This window comes from Pseudophryne corroboree, chromosome 9 (genome assembly GCF_028390025.1).
Source record: "Pseudophryne corroboree isolate aPseCor3 chromosome 9, aPseCor3.hap2, whole genome shotgun sequence".
NCBI classification, from domain to species: domain Eukaryota; kingdom Metazoa; phylum Chordata; class Amphibia; order Anura; family Myobatrachidae; genus Pseudophryne; species Pseudophryne corroboree.
This window is the reverse complement of record NC_086452.1, coordinates 320,134,049-320,155,870: the sequence shown is the minus strand read 5'-3', so window position 1 is coordinate 320,155,870 and position 21,822 is coordinate 320,134,049. Positions and strand designations below refer to the sequence as shown.

At 41.2% G+C, this 21,822-nt stretch overlaps 1 protein-coding gene across 4 annotated transcripts in view; it reads right to left on the bottom strand.

Annotated features, from left to right (window-relative positions):
- The window catches only part of FAM227A (family with sequence similarity 227 member A), a 296,429-nt gene that overhangs the window by 147,653 nt on the left and 126,954 nt on the right, over window positions 1–21,822 (bottom strand). For 3 of the 4 annotated variants that reach the window (XM_063940475.1, XM_063940477.1, XM_063940476.1), the window contains exons 6-8: window positions 8,516–8,659; window positions 5,712–5,810; window positions 2,317–2,421 (exon numbers count right to left, since the gene is read on the bottom strand). In XM_063940475.1, the coding sequence (XP_063796545.1) occupies window positions 2,317–2,421; window positions 5,712–5,810; window positions 8,516–8,659 (348 nt within the window). The remainder of the gene's footprint in view (window positions 1–2,316; window positions 2,422–5,711; window positions 5,811–8,515; window positions 8,660–21,822) is intronic. The other variant, XM_063940478.1, reaches the window with a different exon arrangement.

Sequence of the window (21,822 nt, the reverse complement as noted above, 5' to 3'; positions counted from 1 at the left end):
ATCTGTAATGAGTTAAGGCAGCAGAGACCAGCAAGCAATAACATCTGTCTGGTGAGTAACAATTATCTCACCTTAAATTAGTCTGCAGCTAAGGGGGAAATTCAATTGTCCCCGCTAAATTTTCACACAGAAAAAATGGGGTATCATTGTGAAAACACATAGGATCCGAGATAGATTGCCAAACCTATATGATTTCATTAAAAAAAATGGGCTGATAGGGCTGGTTATTGGTGATTTTTTTTTCCACCTGCCTCAGGCAAGCAACAAAAAAAATCCCTGATGACTGCCAGCATTGAGGACAATTGAATATCCCCAGTGGGATCAATTAGCCACAGTAAATTACCACAGCTAATTTGAATATTCCCCATAGGGTCTCTGCTAACACATTATAATTTGTTTTTTTTTGTTGGAGGTACACATCACATTGCTCTATTGGTGCAGCGTAGAACACATGGTGGAATTTTTAGGTACATTATTTTGTTTGAAGAGCTGGTTCTGTGGATTTACTATTTTTTGGGACTGACTTGAGGACTTTTATTTTTTTCTTTATTTTCTTTTGAACTTAGGCCCTCATTCCGAGTTGATCGCTCGGTATTTTTCATCGCATCGCAGTGAAATTCCGCTTAGTACGCATGCGCAATATTCGCACTGCGACTGCGCCAAGTAATTTTACAATGAAGATAGTATTTTTACTCACGGCTTTTTCATCGCTCCGGCGATCGTAATGTGATTGACAGGAAATGGGTGTTACTGGGCGGAAACAGGCCGTTTTATGGGCGTGCGGGAAAAAACGCTACCGTTTCCGGAAAAAACGCAGGAGTGGCCGGGGAAACGGGGGAGTGTCTGGGCGAACGCTGGGTGTGTTTGTGACGTCAAAACAGGAACGACAAGCACTGAACTGATCGCACAGGCAGAGTAAGTCTGAAGCTACTCTGAAACTGCTAAGTAGTTAGTAATCGCAATATTGCGAATACATCGGTCGCAATTTTAAGAAGCTAAGATTCACTCCCAGTAGGCGGCGGCTTAGCGTGTGTAACTCTGCTAAAATCGCCTTGCGAGCGATCAACTCGGAATGAGGGCCTTAGATTTTTATTACAGACTATCAGTTCTATCTTCATTACCTGTACTAAAATCATTGCTATCTCTGGAATATGTGAATCACTGAAACTTTCTACTGACTTTCACATACCTCCCAACTTCTCCTCCCGAAAAAGGGGCATGACCTAAGAAAAGGGGGCGTGGCTTTGCGGAGGACCCGCGATCGCGAGCCACGCCCCGTTTTCGTGACTGAGGGGGCATGCCCAGCGTTCTGTGAGCTGCTGGCATGCCCCCTCTCTCCCTCTGACTCCAGTGAATAGCACGGCAGCGAGAGACAGAGCCTCCCAACTGCCCCCCCACCGCGGGACACTGCGGCCCGCGGGTGGGACAGCGGGACAGTCCCCAAAAAACGGGACTGTGCCGCGGAAATCGGGACAGTTGGGAGGTAAGCTTTCACCATATTATTCAGACACATACTCAAGTGCTGGGTCATTTCATTTGGACCTTTTTCTGTACATGAGGAATGGGACACCCCCAGACTTTAGCAGATGGTGATGACCTCTATCCAAGCAGACTGATACAGTGCAACAAACTTGTCTTTAAGCTACTACTTGTTGCTTACTCTCTGCTGCACTATGGGCCTAGTTCTCACCTGACAGCTGTGCTGCAAATTACACTGTTCTGCGATCAGATAGTCACCGCCCAGGGAGAGTGAAAATTCGCCCCGTGCAAGTGTGCGAATGCATGTGTACGCCGTGAAAATTCCCCTCAGTCAGCGGACACCTGCAAAACCGCTCGCATCACACTCACCATCGAATGTTTTCCCCATTCTGTGCAGTGTGTGCAGTCTGTGCGTAGCCCAGGACTTACTCCTCAAGTGCAAAGAAATCAGGTTGATCGGGTCTGGAGCTGACGTCACACACCCGCCCTGAAAACGCTTGGGAACGCCTGCATTTTTCCTGACACTCCCAGAAAACGGAAAGTTACCACTCACAAACGTCCACTTCCTGTCAATCACCTTATGAACGCCCGTGCGATCGGAATTTTGCTGTGCGATTTTGCACAACAGCGATCAGGTCTGAATCGGGCACTATGCTTTAAAGCTCCAGCTACTGGGGTCCTTTCTTGAACAGTCTGGATAGCAACTGTACCCAGCTAATGTGACACTGGTGATATTAGTGTTTCACATCATATGGATAATGTGAGTTTAGTGAAAGCCAGTGTTCAACTGTCACTTATAAGAGGCACTACATGACAACAGAAAGTAACAGTACTTACACTGAGGAATGCATCCCCATGGTATGAGTCTTGACACAAACGAAGAAGCTGGACGTAATTCTCTGCAACACGGTCAAACATCTTCCTCTGGCACTCTCCATCTGGCTACAAGACAAGGTCTAATGGTAAATGGAAGTCGCTGCAAATATATTCTAAACGATAAAATAATACCTATAGACTAAATTATGAACTGTCAATGACTTCCTTGAACAAAATAGCAAATTGCACATTTGTTCGTAGCAAATCTATTTAAAAGGATGCAAATTGGCACCTGGACAAACCATGTTCTTAAACATGCAATACAAGTGAAATTTTTTATGCATGGCAGAAAAATATAAATGTGCACCAATCACCAATTTTGTACTCTGACAGCCATGTGCATTTACACTGACATGTATCCACTCCGCTATTTAGAAGTACAGTGGCATAGATGCTTTGTGTGACTATTAGCATGATTACAGTCCATTAAAGGTTTGCTACACGCACTTGCATTTTTTGGATACACCATTAATTAATTTCCTTTTTCTTCTAAAACGCTCATTGGAACCCCATTCATGTTCTCTAAATATGAGGGTGGTTCAGTAAGTAAGGTAGCAGGACCTCTTACGTGTATATTGTTCTCTATTTCATTCTAATTTCCAGCCAGGTCAGAGCAGGTAGAATACTGATTGCCCTTACACCCATAAGACTGCGCCTCATATCAGTCCAGAGCCATAATTAGGTATGTGCGACCACCCACAATTCAGCCCAGCTCCGAGCGGGCAGCGGTGCATGCGCAGAAGCTCGGCCAGGTTCTATATCAGACTGTGAGAAAGATGCTGATGGTGGCGGTGCAGTCCTTAACAGGCCAGGGTCTGTGGCTTGACTGTCTACCGATGCGGCAGCTGTATGGTGTTGACAGCAAGGACCACGCACAGTATAGAGAAAGGGGGTTGGACTTCTGTGGATGGCAGCAAGATGAAGTCGGGAGCAGGGCCTAGGGCTGGCCACACAGAGCCGGCCCTAGGCATAGCAAACTAGGAAAATACTTAGGGCATTTGGTATGCCTAGGGGCAACAAGCAGCTTCTGCTGATTAAAATGATATGCAGCATGCCTATATTCTGACTGTGGCTCTATCTGCATACAAAATGTTACAGTTTATTCCTGGAAATCACTGTAACATAGCATTTTGCATGCAGATACAGTCACAGTAGCACACAGAATATAGGCATGCCGCATATCATTTTAATCAGCAGAAGCTGCTTGTGCATCCTAGTCACAGCAATGCAAATAAGATGCATTTTTGGCAAAAAAACGCACCCGTCTTTAGTAGAGCTGCCAGCTGACTCACACCAGGCATCTCCTGCTGCATGGTGTATTGAGGCAAGATGTATGAGGACACATCCGTATTCAAGCAGAGGCAGAGGTCACAGCGTTAGCGGCGTGAGTGCTGTGTGCGGGTAGGTTGGTTGTCTAATAGTGTTCAGCATGTGTAAGGAGCATTATGTGTGTTGTGTATAAATGCATTAATAATGTGTGGCATGTGTGTAAGGGGCACTATGTGTGTCATTATGTGTTTAAGGGCATTAATAAAGGTTAGCATAATGTGTAAGGTGCATTATATTTATAAGGACATTAATAATGTGTGCCATGTGTGTAATGGGCATTACTGTGTGGTATTATGTGTATAAAGGCATTACTTATGTCTGACATTATGTGTTTAAGGTGTACTACTATGTGGCGTAACGTATAGAAAGGACACTACTGTGTGGTCTAATGTGAATAAAGAGCAATATGGTGTGGTGTAAGTGAATAAGGGGCACTACTGTAGGGAGTAAAATATATAAGGTAAAGTGGTACAACTGTGCGATGTTACGTGAATAAGGGACACTATGATATAATGTAAATAAAGTTGCAGTACTGTGTGAGCATAATTTCAACTGGGGGAACTATTGTGTGCCAATGCCCCTTCCCAGCAAGAACACACTCCATTTTCAGCTGTACGCCAAATGTGCGCTCTGTTCCTATTTAAAATATAGGGGGTAGGAACACCAAAATGAGGACTGCTATGGGTGAGGGATGATGGTGCTGGGAAAGGGGTGCAAGGTCAGAGGCAGAACTAGTGTCGGTGCTTGGGGGCACAAGCCAAAATCTTGCCTAGGGCATCATATTGGTTAGGGCCAGTTCTGGTTCCACAGGCCAGATGTCTGTTGATCAGAGGCTGTGGAGTGTTGCCAAATGGACGAGGAAAGTCAGGAGGAGAGAAAGCCACCAGGACACTATGCAGCAGCGTTTCTAGAGAGGAGGGGACCTGTGTGCAGACTCCGTGTGTGGGCACCCTCCTCTCCTGTAGCCGTCACCGCTGCTGTTAGTGCTCTCAGCGCTGAGACTCTGGCACAGTGCCAAAATCTACAACGTATGCACAGGAATCCGAAAAATGTCCGCCACGCCATTTTTCTGGAGTTCTGCGCATGTGCAGCGATCCATTGGGAGGTACTGGCGCAGAGATTTCCATCTCTTTGGGCCTTTGAAATAGCACCTGGGTGGAAGGTGATTTACAGGATCAGCAAGCCGTCATGTCCTGGCTTCAGGAGCTTGAAGCTGATTTCTTCTATGTCAAAATAGATGCCTTGGTGTACCGCTACAACAAATGCTTAGACAAGTATGGGGACTATGTGGAGGCTCCTGTCACTCGCTGCTCTGCTGTAGAGCAGTGGTGAATAGGCGCATTCGCACACAGCGTCTAATCACGGAGACAGAGGGACTGGGGGCATGCCAGCAGCTCAGTGAGCGCTGGCCATGCCCCCACAGTGATGGAGAACCGGTGCGTGGCTCGCAATCGTGGCAATACCGCAAAGCCACACATCTTTTCTCTGGAGCTTTCCATTGTAACTGTGCCTAAAAGGCATCTATTTGAAAAATACCGTATGGCGGATGTTTAAACTCCAGCATTTTTAATTTGTCCCATCCTTCTTTGCACATTCATTGTCACACAATAAGCAAAGAACTAAAGTGGAGTTTTGCGGGAGGGAAGGGGAGGTGTCCTGTTTTCACAGTTACACATGTTGGCAGGTAATTTTGCATGAAGCACATAAATCATACTTGCCTACCTGACCCTCTCCATGAGGGAGAAAATGCTCTGTTCCTGGACTTTCCTGGTAATGTATGATTGTCATCACCTGTGGTGATCTATAAGAAAGGTGTTTCACCACAGGTGATGGCAATCATACATTACCAGGAAAGTCCAGGAACAGAGCATTTTCTCCCTCATGGAGAGGGTCAGGTAGGCAAGTATGACATAAATACTGGGCAGCATAATTTCATCACCACATTTTACTGTAGATATGCTAATTTAATTCTAAATCAGTTTGCAGATTTTTTTTCCTATTTAAGGTATATTCCATTCAACACTTACTTTATATCTGTTAAGAAAGATCCACCAAAAGCAGTCAAGCAGAATCTTCTGGGTCACAGCTTTGCTAAGAGTTCGGCGTAATTCCCTTGGGGAGCAAATCTGATGAGATGTCGGCATGTTATTTTTTGTTGTTATAGTTTTAAATAGTCACATGAAGCCAACAATATTCTGTGCTGTGTGCTCAATATAATTCTCTTTCTAGTACAGGGTACCAAAATATCTGCTTACAGTTCTGGACCTCTGTATAATAGATTATTTCAAAGGAACTAATATAGTAGAGCACAGGTTCTCAAACTCGGTCCTCAGGACCCCACACGGTGCATGTTTTGCAGGTCTCCTCACAGAATCACAAGTGAAATAATTAGCTCCACCTGTGGACCTTTTAAAATGTGTCAGTGAGTAATTGATACACCTGTGCACTTGCTGGGTTACCTGCAAAACATGCACTCTGTGGGGTCCTGAGGACCGAGTTTGAGAACCACTGTAGTAGAGCAATATTTGTCAATTTAAAATGGTCATACTGTAAAGGCCCCCGTCCACTAATCCGATTTGGGCACTTTTCTTCAGATTTCAACGCATCTGACTGTCAAATCTGAAGAAAGTGTCACATCAGATGGCTCTTCCGATCCGATGAGCAGTCCCGTGTCAGATAATGTCTGAACTACAGATCTCTGAGGCTGCCCCAACTATTTATCTGAATCTGAAGAAATCAGGTGCACATCGGAGTGTTTTTTTTTTTTTTACTTCAGATGTATCTAATCAGATTCATCTGAAGCGTCACTTGACTGGCATCTCCCTGGCCACTCCCACCCACCACTGGATGCGGCGGCAGCAGCATCAGATCAATCGCATGTAGCATGTGTGCATCAGATATATCTGACGTGAATGTAGTGAAAATTAAAGCCAGGGTCCGATCCGATTCCCAGGAATCTCCCGGGAGAGTTCAAGAGAAATCTGATGCGATCTGCAGTTCAGACAAGTCTGAGTAGTGGATGGTGGCCTTAACAATATTTATGTTTTATTTATGTCAAAGTTCTCATAACATTTTATGTTGCACTAAAGGTAATCAAAATCCTGACTAGATTAGACTAGATGACTGGTCACTAAAGGATATGTTAGTTTTGTGGAACAATAAAACTGGATAGCTGTCATGATCTAACAAGGGGGGTCATTCCGAGTTGTTCGCTCGCAAGCTGCTTTTAGCAGCTTTGCACACGCTAAGCCGCCGCCTACTGGGAGTGAATCTTAGCTTCTTAAAATTGCGAACGAAAGATTAGCAATTTTGCGATAAGACATCTCTGTGCAGTTTCTGAGTAGCTCGAGACTTACTCGGCATCTGCGATCAGTTCAGTGCTTGTCGTTCCTGGTTTGACGTCACAAACACACCCAGCGTTCGCCCAGACACTCCTCCGTTTCTCCAGCCACTCCCGCGTTTTCCCCAGAAACGGTAGCGTTTTTTCACACACACCCATAAAACGGCCAGTTTCCGCCCAGAAACACCCACTTCCTGTCAATCACATTACGATCACCAGAACGAAGAAAAAACCGTGAGTAAAATTCCTAACTGCATAGCAAATTTACTTGGCGCAGTCGCAGTGCGGACATTGCGCATGCGCACTAAGCGGAAAATCGCTGCGATGCGAAGAAATTTACAGAGCGAACAACTCGGAATGACCCCCAATGATGATCGAATAGCTGCTATGATCTAATTTACAAATATTTGTAATATTATGTAAAAGTAGAATAGATTAAAAGAATAGAAAGAGACGCTGGTTGAAGCCAACTAGTTTATCGTGTCAAGTATCTCTTGATTTACAGTAGTAAACAATATACATTTCAAAGTAATTCAGACTCATGAAATGAGTGGTCTATAGTGCAGATTTAGGGCCTAATTCAGACCTGATCGCAGCAGCAAAATTGTTCTCTAATGGGCAAAACCATGGGGGTAATTCAGATCTGATCGCTGCTGTGCGTTTTCGCACAGCGTGCGATCAGATCTGAACTGTGCATGTGTCTGAGCCGCACTGCACCACGCGACAAACGGCTGCTACGTGGATCGGTGCCCTGTGACAGGATGGTGTGAAGGATCCAGTCGCACGGGCGTTCGCATGGAGATTGACAGGAAGGGGCCATTTCTGGGTGGCAACTGACCGTTTTCTGGGAGTGTCCGGTAAAACGCAGGTGGGCCCAGGCGTTTTGAGGGAGGGTGTCTGATGTCAGCTCAGGGCCCTGATCATGAAGATTCAATTGCAGCCGCTGAGTAATTCCCGGGCTGCGCAGAGACTGCACAAACTGATTTTTGTGCAGCTCTGCTTACAAAGCGATCGCACACTTGCACAGCACTTTTCCCCTCCCCCTGACGGCGGCGACTATCTGATCGCAGGGCAGCAAAAAGCAGGCCAGCGATTAGATCTGAATTACCCCCCATGTGTAGTGCCGGTGGCACAAATATAACATGTGCAGAGAGAGTTAGATTTGGGTGGTGTGTGTTTAAACTGAAATCTAAATTGCAGTGTAAAAATAAAGCAGCCAGTATTTACCCTGCATAGAAACAAAATAACCCACCCAAATCTAACTTTCTCTGCACATGTTATATCTACCACACCTGCAGAGCACATGGTGTTGCCCTCTACAGAATCGTTTTGCTGCTGCGATCAGGTCTGAATTAGGCCCTTAATCCTTGCCCAGCATATATATTATACGTGTATTATTTTATGGGGTATTACAAATAAACTAGTTCATTGTTCTCTGTTTCTCTGCCGATTGAAACATATATTGAGTAACATTAATTTAGGTTGCCTTACCTTACCACCTGTGCTCTTATGGGCTGAAACTACATTTCCAATGATGGTACTTATAGCAGTTTCATATGGAAGTGGTGTTGGGCAATGATCTGAAAACCCAGGGAATTGATATAGTTCCACTAGTTTTGGCTTTGTCTTCATTTGCTGGTGAAAGTATAAATATTATAATAAAACATACATTTTGGCATAGCTGTTTAACGACTGACACCATCAGAAAACTACCACAATAAACATTTTCTGAGATGCTTTGTGTTTTATTTTATTATTTTCAAAATGCCATATTCACTTAGGGCCTAATTCAGACCTGGTTGCATGCAGGCTATTTTTTGCACTGCTGCGACCAGTTAATCGCCGCCTACAGGGGAGGGGGTTAGGGCTTTGCAGGGATGCATTCAGTTGTGCAGTTTCTGCACAGCCCGGGACTTACTCACCCGCTGCGATGATCCAGAAGGAAGCTGACGTCAGGATCCCTCCCTGGAAACGGCCAGGCACGCCTACGTTTTTCCGACCACTCCCAGAAAACGCTGAGTTGCCGCCCACGAACGCCTTCTATCTGTCAATCTTCTTGCGATCGCCAGTGCGATCGCCAGTGCGATCGCTTTCTTCGTATGGGTCGTCACTCTCCGGTGACCCCTGTGGCCGGGCAGCGATGTGCCTGCGCATTGTGGGTCACATGCATGCGCAGTTCAGACCCGTTCGCACGGCTGCAAAAAAATGCAGTGTGCGAACGGGTCTGAATGAGGCCCTTAGAACCTTATTCAGTAAGGATTGCAAAATTTGCAAATCGCAAACTGTCCGATTATGGAACGACTGCGCACCATTCATATTGCGCACACACGAATAATAATAGCGACAGAAAATGCGTACACATCATGATTGCAATGCAGCTGCTGTTTGACAGGAAGCCAGGCATTTTTAAGGAGGGCCTCTGATGTCAGCGATGAGCACTTCTAGCCTCTTGTTTCCCAAGAGTTGTGGACGACCTTGCCTAGTGCAGATAGGAAAAATATTCTGCGTATGGTAATTGCGTATGGTTTTGCGATCAGCCCGCATATTGCGCTGCATTCGCAATTTCGGCAATGGGCGTTTTTTCTCTTTTTCTGGGCGGCAACTATTTGATTGCAGCAACTGCTTTTTAGCAGAAATTGCAATCCTTACTGAATGTAGTCCCTTGTTTTGTAATTTTCGTTCCATTATATAACCAAGCAAAGTATTTTGTATGTTTTCTTAATCAAGGAACCATTTTAGTTCAAAGTTGACATTGTGGCCCATAGGTTTCAAGGTATTTAATTCAAAAATCCATCTCAATTTCCCTTGTGCCAATGTCTTTTCTATATTTTTATTTCTCCAATTTGGTTTGAATTGTTGGATCTCTAAAAATCGTTTCATATGGCCGTCACAATTATGTTTTTTGCAAAAATGCTCGGACAGAGGATGTGTCATAAGGTCCTCCTGAATGTTATATACATGTTCAGGTGCCCGAGTTTTTGATGCTCATGAAGTTTTTCCTATGTAAATTTGACCACATTTACACTCCAACATGTGTATAACATTCGTTGAATGACAAGTAATAAACATGTTAATTTTATATTTCTTCCCATTCACTATAAACTCTATAATTTTTTTCTCAATATTTGGCTTGATAGTCGCTTTACACATTACACAGGTTCCACATCTGTGGAAACCTTTTGCGCAACTTCTTATTGGTGAATTTTCGAGAAAGCAGCTCCTTACTAATCGACCTTTTAGAGACCTCGCTTTTTTTTTATATAAACACTGGATTATCAGGCATATGTTGTCCCAAAACAGGGTCATCCTTCAAAATCCTCCAATTGTTTTTAAATATGTTCATTTTTTTTTTAAATGTGACCCAAGTAGATAAAGACAACCTTTCTGTCAAACTGACAGGTGGTAACACCCCTTTCTCCTAGGCTCCACCCCCTTTAATATTAAATGATAGTGTTTGATATCGCTTTAATATAAAATTTAATATAAAATTTTATATTAAATTTATAGTGTTCGATATTAAACCGTATTAAAAGATAATGACTTTGAAAAGAGTGTAATGTAACATCAGCCGCAGAATGCGCAATAAATCTGTATCACAAACCAGCTTGTGATGAAAAAATTCACTATTTTGATTAGTCTGTACACTTTCAAACATGACTTTGTTATAGTTCACATGTTATAGGTCACACATTCCAACAATTTAAACGTCACGCTTGGTACACACAGTACAGCTTTAAAAAAGCATAATGACTAATGACCATATCCATATTCTTAGATGCACGGAAGCATCACACATGGCACTAATTTAAAAACATATTGATTTTAATGGCCATGAGTGATAAATGATGACAGCACATTTTAAAAATCCACAGATCTACGGACTACAATATGACCATGTCCATTTTCTTAGATGTACGGAAGCATCACACATGGCACTAATTTAAAAACATATTGATTTTAATGGCCATGAGTGATAAATGATAACAGCACATTTTAAAAAAAGCAGCTTGTTATCTCTGTAGAACAGGCTTTTTCAACCAGTGTGCCGTGGCACACTAGTGTGCCGCGACCAGTTGCAAGGTGTGCCGCGGAGCCAGAGCAGCTTCCTGCACCTTCAGAGTGAACTGTTGGCCTGGGCTCTTCTTAGAGGATCATTCATGCTCCGGCTGTGACCTATGCCTTGATGACGCAGCGGTGAGATATCATAGGTCACAGCCGCCGCATCTCACAACCCAGCCAGCCCACCCGCCTGCATACACATCTTCCAGTTCCCACCCGCGCCCACAGCTTTCCTTGCCCACCCACATCCACACCTGCCCGATCGCCCACTGCTCAGTATTCACAGCACTCCACTATGAACAACCCCCACCACTGAGGAACAGGGAGGAGGACAGCTGACCGGTAGGGGCTAAAATATGTTATTTTATTTCTCCTGTGGGGAGCAGTAGGATTTATGGGGGGGAACAATGTGAATAATTCATGTAGGGAGCAATAGGATTTATGTGGGGAGAAATGTGTTTGATTTATGTGTGAGCAACATGATTTACAGTATGTGGGGAGCAATGTGATTGATTTATGTGTGAGCAACATGATTTACAGTATGTGGGGAGCAATGTGATTGATTTATGAGGGGAGCAATAGGATTTATGTGGGGAGCAACATGATTTATGTGGGGAGCAATGTGATTGTTTTTTCTGTCTAGACCAATGTATGTGTGGATTTTTTATTATTGTGAGGTCCAATGTGTGTTTTTTTGGGGGGGTTTCTGTGGGGAACGGATGGTGTGCCTTGGCAATTTTAAAATATTGTTTGGTGTGCCGCGAGTAAAAAAAAGGTTGAAAATCACTGCTGTAGAAGAACATTAGCGCCACCTACAGGTTTATGTGTTGACTCAAATCGGATTTTTCCGTATTTTGGATTAATTAGATATCATAATGAGATATCATGGTGATGAGTCCTAAATCTAAGCACAGAATGCATTTATGTTACATGTACACATTATACACACAGCCTGAAAGTAATTTTAGCTACAAATCAGTAAGCCAGTGGATATTTATGGAATCATAAAATAATTTGTATTCATGTACATTAGTTCATAAGAACTTCTGTATAATGCATTTTATGAATTAATTTTGTTATTAAATAATTTTATGGGCTTTTTATGATTTTGTTATGGCATTTATGTTACATGTACACATTATACACACAGCCTGAAAGTAATTTTAGCTACAAATCAGTAAGCCAGTGGATATTTATGGAATCATAATTTTTATGATTTTGTTATTGCATTTATGTTACATGTACACATTATACACACAGCCTGAAAGTAATTTTAGCTACAAATCAGTAAGCCAGTGGATATTTATGGAATCATAAAATAAATTTGTTTTCATGTACATTAGTTCATAAGTACTTCTGTATAATGCTTTTTATGAATTAATTTTGTTATTAAATAATTTTATGGGGTTTTTATGAATTATTTTTGTTATTAAATAATTTTATTATAATTGTTTGTTTGGGTGACTTTTTTTTTTTTTTTTTTGGTGATTGGTTATCCGCTGTAGGAATCCAGAAAACCTCATCTTCTACAGTATAAGATATACCCATTTGGAAGGACAGCCATTCAATCTATACAAGAACTTTAGAGCACTCAGGAATTGTTTTTTCTGTGTATATATATATGTATATATAAGTATTTGGTATGTTTTTGAAGCGTTGAGTATGACGTGTAAGGTACCGCTAACAGATTATATCTTTATTGTAACTGAAAAGAATTATTACATTTACTAATGTATAAACCAATGATTATATGTTTAAAAACCCCGCCCCAGCATCTTGGAAATGTGGGACGGCATACCACAGGTTGGTGGGGGCCATATGGCTCACATCCATGGCTATAAGAATAGGACACAGCACTGAAGTGGGACAGAGCACTGAGAAGGAATTTCAAACGAACTTGCATCGCTATACACACGTGAAGACATAATGGTAAGTGTTATTATTATTATTATTATTATTATTATTATTTATTATTATTATTATCATTATGGATCTAGCAAGTTATATTTTTTTATTTTACAAATATGGCTGTGAAATAAGTATAATTGTCACACACTGAAGGCTGTTTAAATATGTGGTAATCATTTTGGGAATGCACCGACACAGTATTTCATGTAAATCGTTTGACTAATCTCATGTTTATACACATTGCATATTTTTTATTTTACAAATATAGCTGTGAATTAATGTGAGTAAAGTGCAAACAAGTTGTATAAAATGTTAGGAAGCGCTTCCTAACATTTCATATTCCATTTTTGCACTTTAATCTACAATTGGTATTTAGTAAGTACCATTGGGAGCCGCTTAGTATTGTTAGTAAGTACCATTGGGAGCCGCTTAGTATTGATTAAATTAATTAATTTTGTGTATGATAAAACGCGCAGGCTAGTTGATCATACGAGCACCAGGCATTTCTTTTGGTTTTTAATTAATGTGACTGCCTGAATGTTGTTTAAATATGTGGTAATAGTGCCATCTAGTGGTTCATTTTGGGAATGCACCGACACAGTATTTCATGTAAATCGTTTGACAGATATTAATCGTATCTCATTTTCATTATTGGTTCAGAGACAGACAATGCAGAACATCAACAGCAAAGATGATTTCATGTGTAGATCCGGTTCTGATGATGATGATTTGCCAAGTTATCAAACGACCCATGGTAAGCTATGTCTATAAATACCATTGACACGTTTTTATTTATATTTAAAGTTTAAGTAGTATGAAATTATAGTCAAGGTCTACAATTTGTTCATTTTTACTTATTTTTAAAAGTTTAAATAGTATGAACGTACAACAGTCTGGATACATTGATAAGTAATTATTAAATAGTAATTATTAAATAATAATTATTTTCTCATTTTTATTTCTCCCTATTTATTTCTCCCAATTTAATAGAGAATTTCGATTCGGTTGGTGATAGCCCATTTGGCTTAGATTTCAGCGTTATACCCGATTTTACTAATATTTTGGAATTGGCTCCAGCCTGTGAGTAACATGATATTTTTATTTATTTTTTATTTATTTATTTATTTTTTATTATTATTTTTATTTATTTATTTATTTTTCCACGGCTAAAGAATTAAAAATAAACCTTGTACAGTTGTGCTGATTTGTTGTCAACTGTACACACTTTATATTCTCAATAATACATCTCTTTTTCATGTTATTCTAATTTTATACCGTATGTAATATTTATTTATTTTTTCATTTTTTCACCGGCTAAAGATTCCACAAAAATGGATGATGCGACGGCTGACGGTATTCTACGGGACATATTGAACAAACCTGAATATTGTCACAACGCCGCTATACAGACCAGCAATGTTGTTGATGAGCGACCGTTTTTCCCCCACGCGACAGGGGGTCGGGCTAAAACATTCGAATATAAAGCTGGTGTGTAATCAAGCACTGTTATATGGTATATTGTTATGCTGTGATTTAAATGCTGATTTACGTGCACCGGCGTTTATATTTATTTTATAATATATGTATTACAGATGACGCTGTAGCAAGGCGATATGATCCTACGATACCAACAGGCCGTGATACAGTCGCGCAAATACACAGGCCTAGTACAAGCGGGAAAACATCAAAACGCACAACCGCCGCTGAAACGGAGAACCATCAATTCGCAGCAGCAGGTGTGTAATCAAACACTGTTATATGGCATATTGTTATGCTGTGATTTAAATGCTGATTTACGTGCACCGGCGTTTATATTTATTTTATAATATATGTATTACAGATGACGCTGTAGCAAGGCGATATGATCCTACGATACCAACAGGCAGTGATACAGTCGCGCAAATACACAGGCCTAGTACAAGCGGGAAAACATCAAAATGCACAACCGCCGCTGAAACGGAGAACCATCAATTCGCAGCAGCAGGTGTGTAATCAAACACTGTTATATGGTATATTGTTATGCTGTGATTTAAATGCTGATTTACGTGCATCGGCGTTTATATTTATTTTATAATATATGTATTACAGATGACGCTGTAGCAAGGCGATATGATCCTACGATACCAACAGGCCGTGATACAGTCGCACAAATACACAGGCCTAGTACAAGCGGGAAAATATCAAAACGCACAACCGCCGCTGAAACGGAGAACCATCAATTCGTAACGCCGTCGATTGTACATAACAGCCTAAAGGATGTTGCTAGGTCATCGATTATGGTGGTGCATAACGGTTGTATCAACCCGAACAAACGAAGGCCGGCTCGACCAAAAACAAATGAGAGAAGTCATAATTCAGCATTTACAGATCTTAAAAGAAAATTGTCCTATTCCGAAAATGATAAGCCGCAACGGAGAAGGATCACGTTACAAACTGTATCAAGCGTAAGTAACGATGTTGCTGTAACATCAAAACACACAGCGTTTAACACTGCAGACCGGGATGTCGCTGGTAATACAAAGACTGTAAAGTTTAAGAGGGCATCGCGTCTCTCAAGAAGTAATGTTAAGCAATTGCCGCAATCAGCTGTAATCACAATTCCAGATACACAGGTTTGTTCTGAAACAGAAACAAGGCACATAGCAGGCATTGGTTTGTTATCAAATGTTGACTCAAGAAGTAATGTTAAGCAATTGTCGCAATCCGATGTCATCACTATTCCCAATACACAGGATTGCTCTGAAACAGAAACAAGACACATAGCTGATAATCCTGTGATATCAGATATTGATGACATAAATGGGCAAGAGCTTATTACAAACTGTGTAGAGTCAACGACACAAGATCCGCAGAATAGTTCTGATGAAGTATTATCAGCCGTTGCAGGAATACCTGGTAATACTACAACGGTTGATTGTGTAACATCAATGCCCAATATTTTTACAACGACAGCCATGGTACACGCATCGGCTGATGCTTGTGCACCGGCGCAAGGGATAGCGCCCGACATAGTTGATGAATGTCAAAATTCAGAACAATTAGGCCAAGACGCTGAAATACAATTTTACGCGTTGTTGGGTAAGATACGGGAAGATGTTGAGAACATGGGCGTAAAAGCCGGATATTTGTTAAAACACATTAAAGGTGTGAGCCACGGTAGTAAATGTAAACAAGACATTGTTAAAGAAGTTGTTGAGACGTATATGAATGTCATGTCAAAATACATAGATCGGTCAGTTAAGACAACTGAATTTATTAAAGCCAACATACATCATTTTGCAGAAATAAATGAAACTGAGCCGTGACTAGGCATGTTAGGCAATGGTTTGAAACGTGTTTTAAATTTAAATGCCTGTAAAAAAAAAACACGAATTAAACCTTGTTTAACATGCCTAGTCACGGCTCAGTTTCATTTATTTCTGCAAAATGATGTATGTTGGCTTTAATAAATTCAGTTGTCTTAACTGACCGATCTATGTATTTTGACATGACATTCATATACGTCTCAACAACTTCTTTAACAATGTCTTGTTTACATTTACTACCGTGGCTCACACCTTTAATGTGTTTTAACAAATATCCGGCTTTTACGCCCATGTTCTCAACATCTTCCCGTATCTTACCCAACAACGCGTAAAATTGTATTTCAGCGTCTTGGCCTAATTGTTCTGAATTTTGACATTCATCAACTATGTCGGGCGCTATCCCTTGCGCCGGTGCACAAGCATCAGCCGATGCGTGTACCATGGCTGTCGTTGTAAAAATATTGGGCATTGATGTTACACAATCAACCGTTGTAGTATTACCAGGTATTCCTGCAACGGCTGATAATACTTCATCAGAACTATTCTGCGGATCTTGTGTCGTTGACTCTACCCAGTTTGTAATAAGCTCTTGCCCATTTATGTCATCAATATCTGATATCACAGGATTATCAGCTATGTGTCTTGTTTCTGTTTCAGAGCAATCCTGTGTATTGGGAATAGTGATGACATCGGATTGCGACAATTGCTTAACATTACTTCTTGAGTCAACATTTGATAACAAACCAATGCCTGCTATGTGCCTTGTTTCTGTTTCAGAACAAACCTGTGTATCTGGAATTGTGATTACAGCTGATTGCGGCAATTGCTTAACATTACTTCTTGAGAGACGCGATGCCCTCTTAACCTTTACAGTCTTTGTATTACCAGCGACATCCCGGTCTGCAGTGTTAAACGCTGTGTGTTTTGATGTTACAGCAACATCGTTACTTACGCTTGATACAGTTTGTAACGTGATCCTTCTCCGTTGCGGCTTATCATTTTCGGAATAGGACAATTTTCTTTTAAGATCTGTAAATGCTGAATTATGACTTCTCTCATTTGTTTTTGGTCGAGCCGGCCTTCGTTTGTTCGGGTTGATACAACCGTTATGCACCACCATAATCGATGACCTAGCAACATCCTTTAGGCTGTTATGTACAATCGACGGCGTTACGAATTGATGGTTCTCCGTTTCAGCGGCGGTTGTGCGTTTTGATATTTTCCCGCTTGTACTAGGCCTGTGTATTTGTGCGACTGTATCACGGCCTGTTGGTATCGTAGGATCATATCGCCTTGCTACAGCGTCATCTGTAATACATATATTATAAAATAAATATAAACGCCGATGCACGTAAATCAGCATTTAAATCACAGCATAACAATATACCATATAACAGTGTTTGATTACACACCTGCTGCTGCGAATTGATGGTTCTCCGTTTCAGCGGCGGTTGTGCATTTTGATGTTTTCCCGCTTGTACTAGGCCTGTGTATTTGCGCGACTGTATCACTGCCTGTTGGTATCGTAGGATCATATCGCCTTGCTACAGCGTCATCTGTAATACATATATTATAAAATAAATATAAACGCCGGTGCACGTAAATCAGCATTTAAATCACAGCATAACAATATGCCATATAACAGTGTTTGATTACACACCTGCTGCTGCGAATTGATGGTTCTCCGTTTCAGCGGCGGTTGTGCGTTTTGATGTTTTCCCGCTTGTACTAGGCCTGTGTATTTGCGCGACTGTATCACGGCCTGTTGGTATCGTAGGATCATATCGCCTTGCTACAGCGTCATCTGTAATACATATATTATAAAATAAATATAAACGCCGGTGCACGTAAATCAGCATTTAAATCACAGCATAACAATATACCATATAACAGTGCTTGATTACACACCAGCTTTATATTCGAATGTTTTAGCCCGACCCCCTGTCGCGTGGGGGAAAAACGGTCGCTCATCAACAACATTGCTGGTCTGTATAGCGGCGTTGTGACAATATTCAGGTTTGTTCAATATGTCCCGTAGAATACCGTCAGCCGTCGCATCATCCATTTTTGTGGAATCTTTAGCCGGTGAAAAAATGAAAAAATAAATAAATATTACATACGGTATAAAATTAGAATAACATGAAAAAGAGATGTATTATTGAGAATATAAAGTGTGTACAGTTGACAACAAATCAGCACAACTGTACAAGGTTTATTTTTAATTCTTTAGCCGTGGAAAAATAAATAAATAAATAAAAATAATAATAAAAAATAAATAAATAAAAAATAAATAAAAATATCATGTTACTCACAGGCTGGAGCCAATTCCAAAATATTAGTAAAATCGGGTATAACGCTGAAATCTAAGCCAAATGGGCTATCACCAACCGAATCGAAATTCTCTATTAAATTGGGAGAAATAAATAGGGAGAAATAAAAATGAGAAAATAATTATTATTTAATAATTACTATTTAATAATTACTTATCAATGTATCCAGACTGTTGTACGTTCATACTATTTAAACTTTTAAAAATAAGTAAAAATGAACAAATTGTAGACCTTGACTATAATTTCATACTACTTAAACTTTAAATATAAATAAAAACGTGTCAATGGTATTTATAGACATAGCTTACCATGGGTCGTTTGATAACTTGGCAAATCATCATCATCAGAACCGGATCTACACATGAAATCATCTTTGCTGTTGATGTTCTGCATTGTCTGTCTCTGAACCAATAATGAAAATGAGATACGATTAATATCTGTCAAACGATTTACATGAAATACTGTGTCGGTGCATTCCCAAAATGAACCACTAGATGGCACTATTACCACATATTTAAACAACATTCAGGCAGTCACATTAATTAAAAACCAAAAGAAATGCCTGGTGCTCGTATGATCAACTAGCCTGCGCGTTTTATCATACACAAAATTAATTAATTTAATCAATACTAAGCGGCTCCCAATGGTACTTACTAACAATACTAAGCGGCTCCCAATGGTACTTACTAAATACCAATTGTAGATTAAAGTGCAAAAATGGAATATGAAATGTTAGGAAGCGCTTCCTAACATTTTATACAACTTGTTTGCACTTTACTCACATTAATTCACAGCTATATTTGTAAAATAAAAAATATGCAATTTGTATAAACATGAGATTAGTCAAACGATTTACATGAAATACTGTGTCGGTGCATTCCCAAAATGATTACCACATATTTAAACAGCCTTCAGTGTGTGACAATTATACTTATTTCACAGCCATATTTGTAAAATAAAAAAAAATGAACCACTAGATGGCACTATTACCACATATTTAAACAACATTCTGGCAGTCACATTAATTAAAAACCAAAAGAAATGCCTGGTGCTCGTATGATCAACTAGCCTGCGCGTTTTATCATACACAAAATTAATTAATTTAATCAATACTAAGCGGCTCCCAATGGTACTTACTAACAATACTAAGCGGCTCCCAATGGTACTTACTAAATACCAATTGTAGATTAAAGTGCAAAAATGGAATATGAAATGTTAGGAAGCGCTTCCTAACATTTTATACAACTTGTTTGCACTTTACTCACATTAATTCACAGCTATATTTGTAAAATAAAAAATATGCAATGTGTATAAACTAGAGATGAGCGCCTGAAATTTTTCGGGTTTTGTGTTTTGGTTTTGGGTTCGGTTCCGCGGCCGTGTTTTGGGTTCGAACGCGTTTTGGCAAAACCTCACCGAATTTTTTTTGTCGGATTCGGGTGTGTTTTGGATTCGGGTGTTTTTTTCAAAAAACACTAAAAAACAGCTTAAATCATAGAATTTGGGGGTCATTTTGATCCCAAAGTATTATTAACCTCAAAAACCATAATTTCCACTCATTTTCAGTCTATTCTGAATACCTCACACCTCACAATATTATTTTTAGTCCTAAAATTTGCACCGAGGTCGCTGTGTGAGTAAGATAAGCGACCCTAGTGGCCGACACAAACACCGGGCCCATCTAGGAGTGGCACTGCAGTGTCACGCAGGATGTCCCTTCCAAAAAACCCTCCCCAAACAGCACATGACGCAAAGAAAAAAAGAGGCGCAATGAGGTAGCTGTGTGAGTAAGATTAGCGACCCTAGTGGCCGACACAAACACCGGGCCCATCTAGGAGTGGCACTGCAGTGTCACGCAGGATGTCCCTTCCAAAAAACCCTCCCCAAACAGCACATGACGCAAAGAAAAAAAGAGGCGCAATGAGGTAGCTGACTGTGTGAGTAAGATTAGCGACCCTAGTGGCCGACACAAACACCGGGCCCATCTAGGAGTGGCACTGCAGTGTCACGCAGGATGTCCCTTCCAAAAAACCCTCCCCAATCAGCACATGATGCAAAGAAAAAGAAAAGAAAAAAGAGGTGCAAGATGGAATTGTCCTTGGGCCCTCCCACCCACCCTTATGTTGTATAAACAAAACAGGACATGCACACTTTAACCAACCCATCATTTCAGTGACAGGGTCTGCCACACGACTGTGACTGATATGACGGGTTGGTTTGGACCCCCCCCAAAAAAGAAGCAATTAATCTCTCCTTGCACAAACTGGCTCTACAGAGGCAAGATGTCCACCTCATCTTCACCCTCTGATATATCACCGTGTACATCCCCCTCCTCACAGATTATCAATTCGTCCCCACTGGAATCCACCATCTCAGCTCCCTGTGTACTTTGTGGAGGCAATTGCTGCTGGTCAATGTCTCCGCGGAGGAATTGATTATAATTCATTTTAATGAACATCATCTTCTCCACATTTTCTGGATGTAACCTCGTACGCCGATTGCTGACAAGGTGAGCGGCGGCACTAAACACTCTTTCGGAGTACACACTTGTGGGAGGGCAACTTAGGTAGAATAAAGCCAGTTTGTGCAAGGGCCTCCAAATTGCCTCTTTTTCCTGCCAGTATAAGTACGGACTGTGTGACGTGCCTACTTGGATGCGGTCACTCATATAATCCTCCACCATTCTATCAATGTTGAGAGAATCATATGCAGTGACAGTAGACGACATGTCCGTAATCGTTGTCAGGTCCTTCAGTCCGGACCAGATGTCAGCATCAGCAGTCGCTCCAGACTGCCCTGCATCACCGCCAGCGGGTGGGCTCGGAATTCTGAGCCTTTTCCTCGCACCCCCAGTTGCGGGAGAATGTGAAGGAGGAGATGTTGACAGGTCGCGTTCCGCTTGACTTGACAATTTTGTCACCAGCAGGTCTTTCAACCCCAGCAGACCTGTGTCTGCCGGAAAGAGAGATCCAAGGTAGGCTTTAAATCTAGGATCGAGCACGGTGGCCAAAATGTAGTGCTCTGATTTCAACAGATTGACCACCCGTGAATCCTTGTTAAGCGAATTAAGGGCTGCATCCACAAGTCCCACATGCCTAGCGGAATCGCTCCCTTTTAGCTCCTTCTTCAATGCCTCCAGCTTCTTCTGCAAAAGCCTGATGAGGGGAATGACCTGACTCAGGCTGGCAGTGTCTGA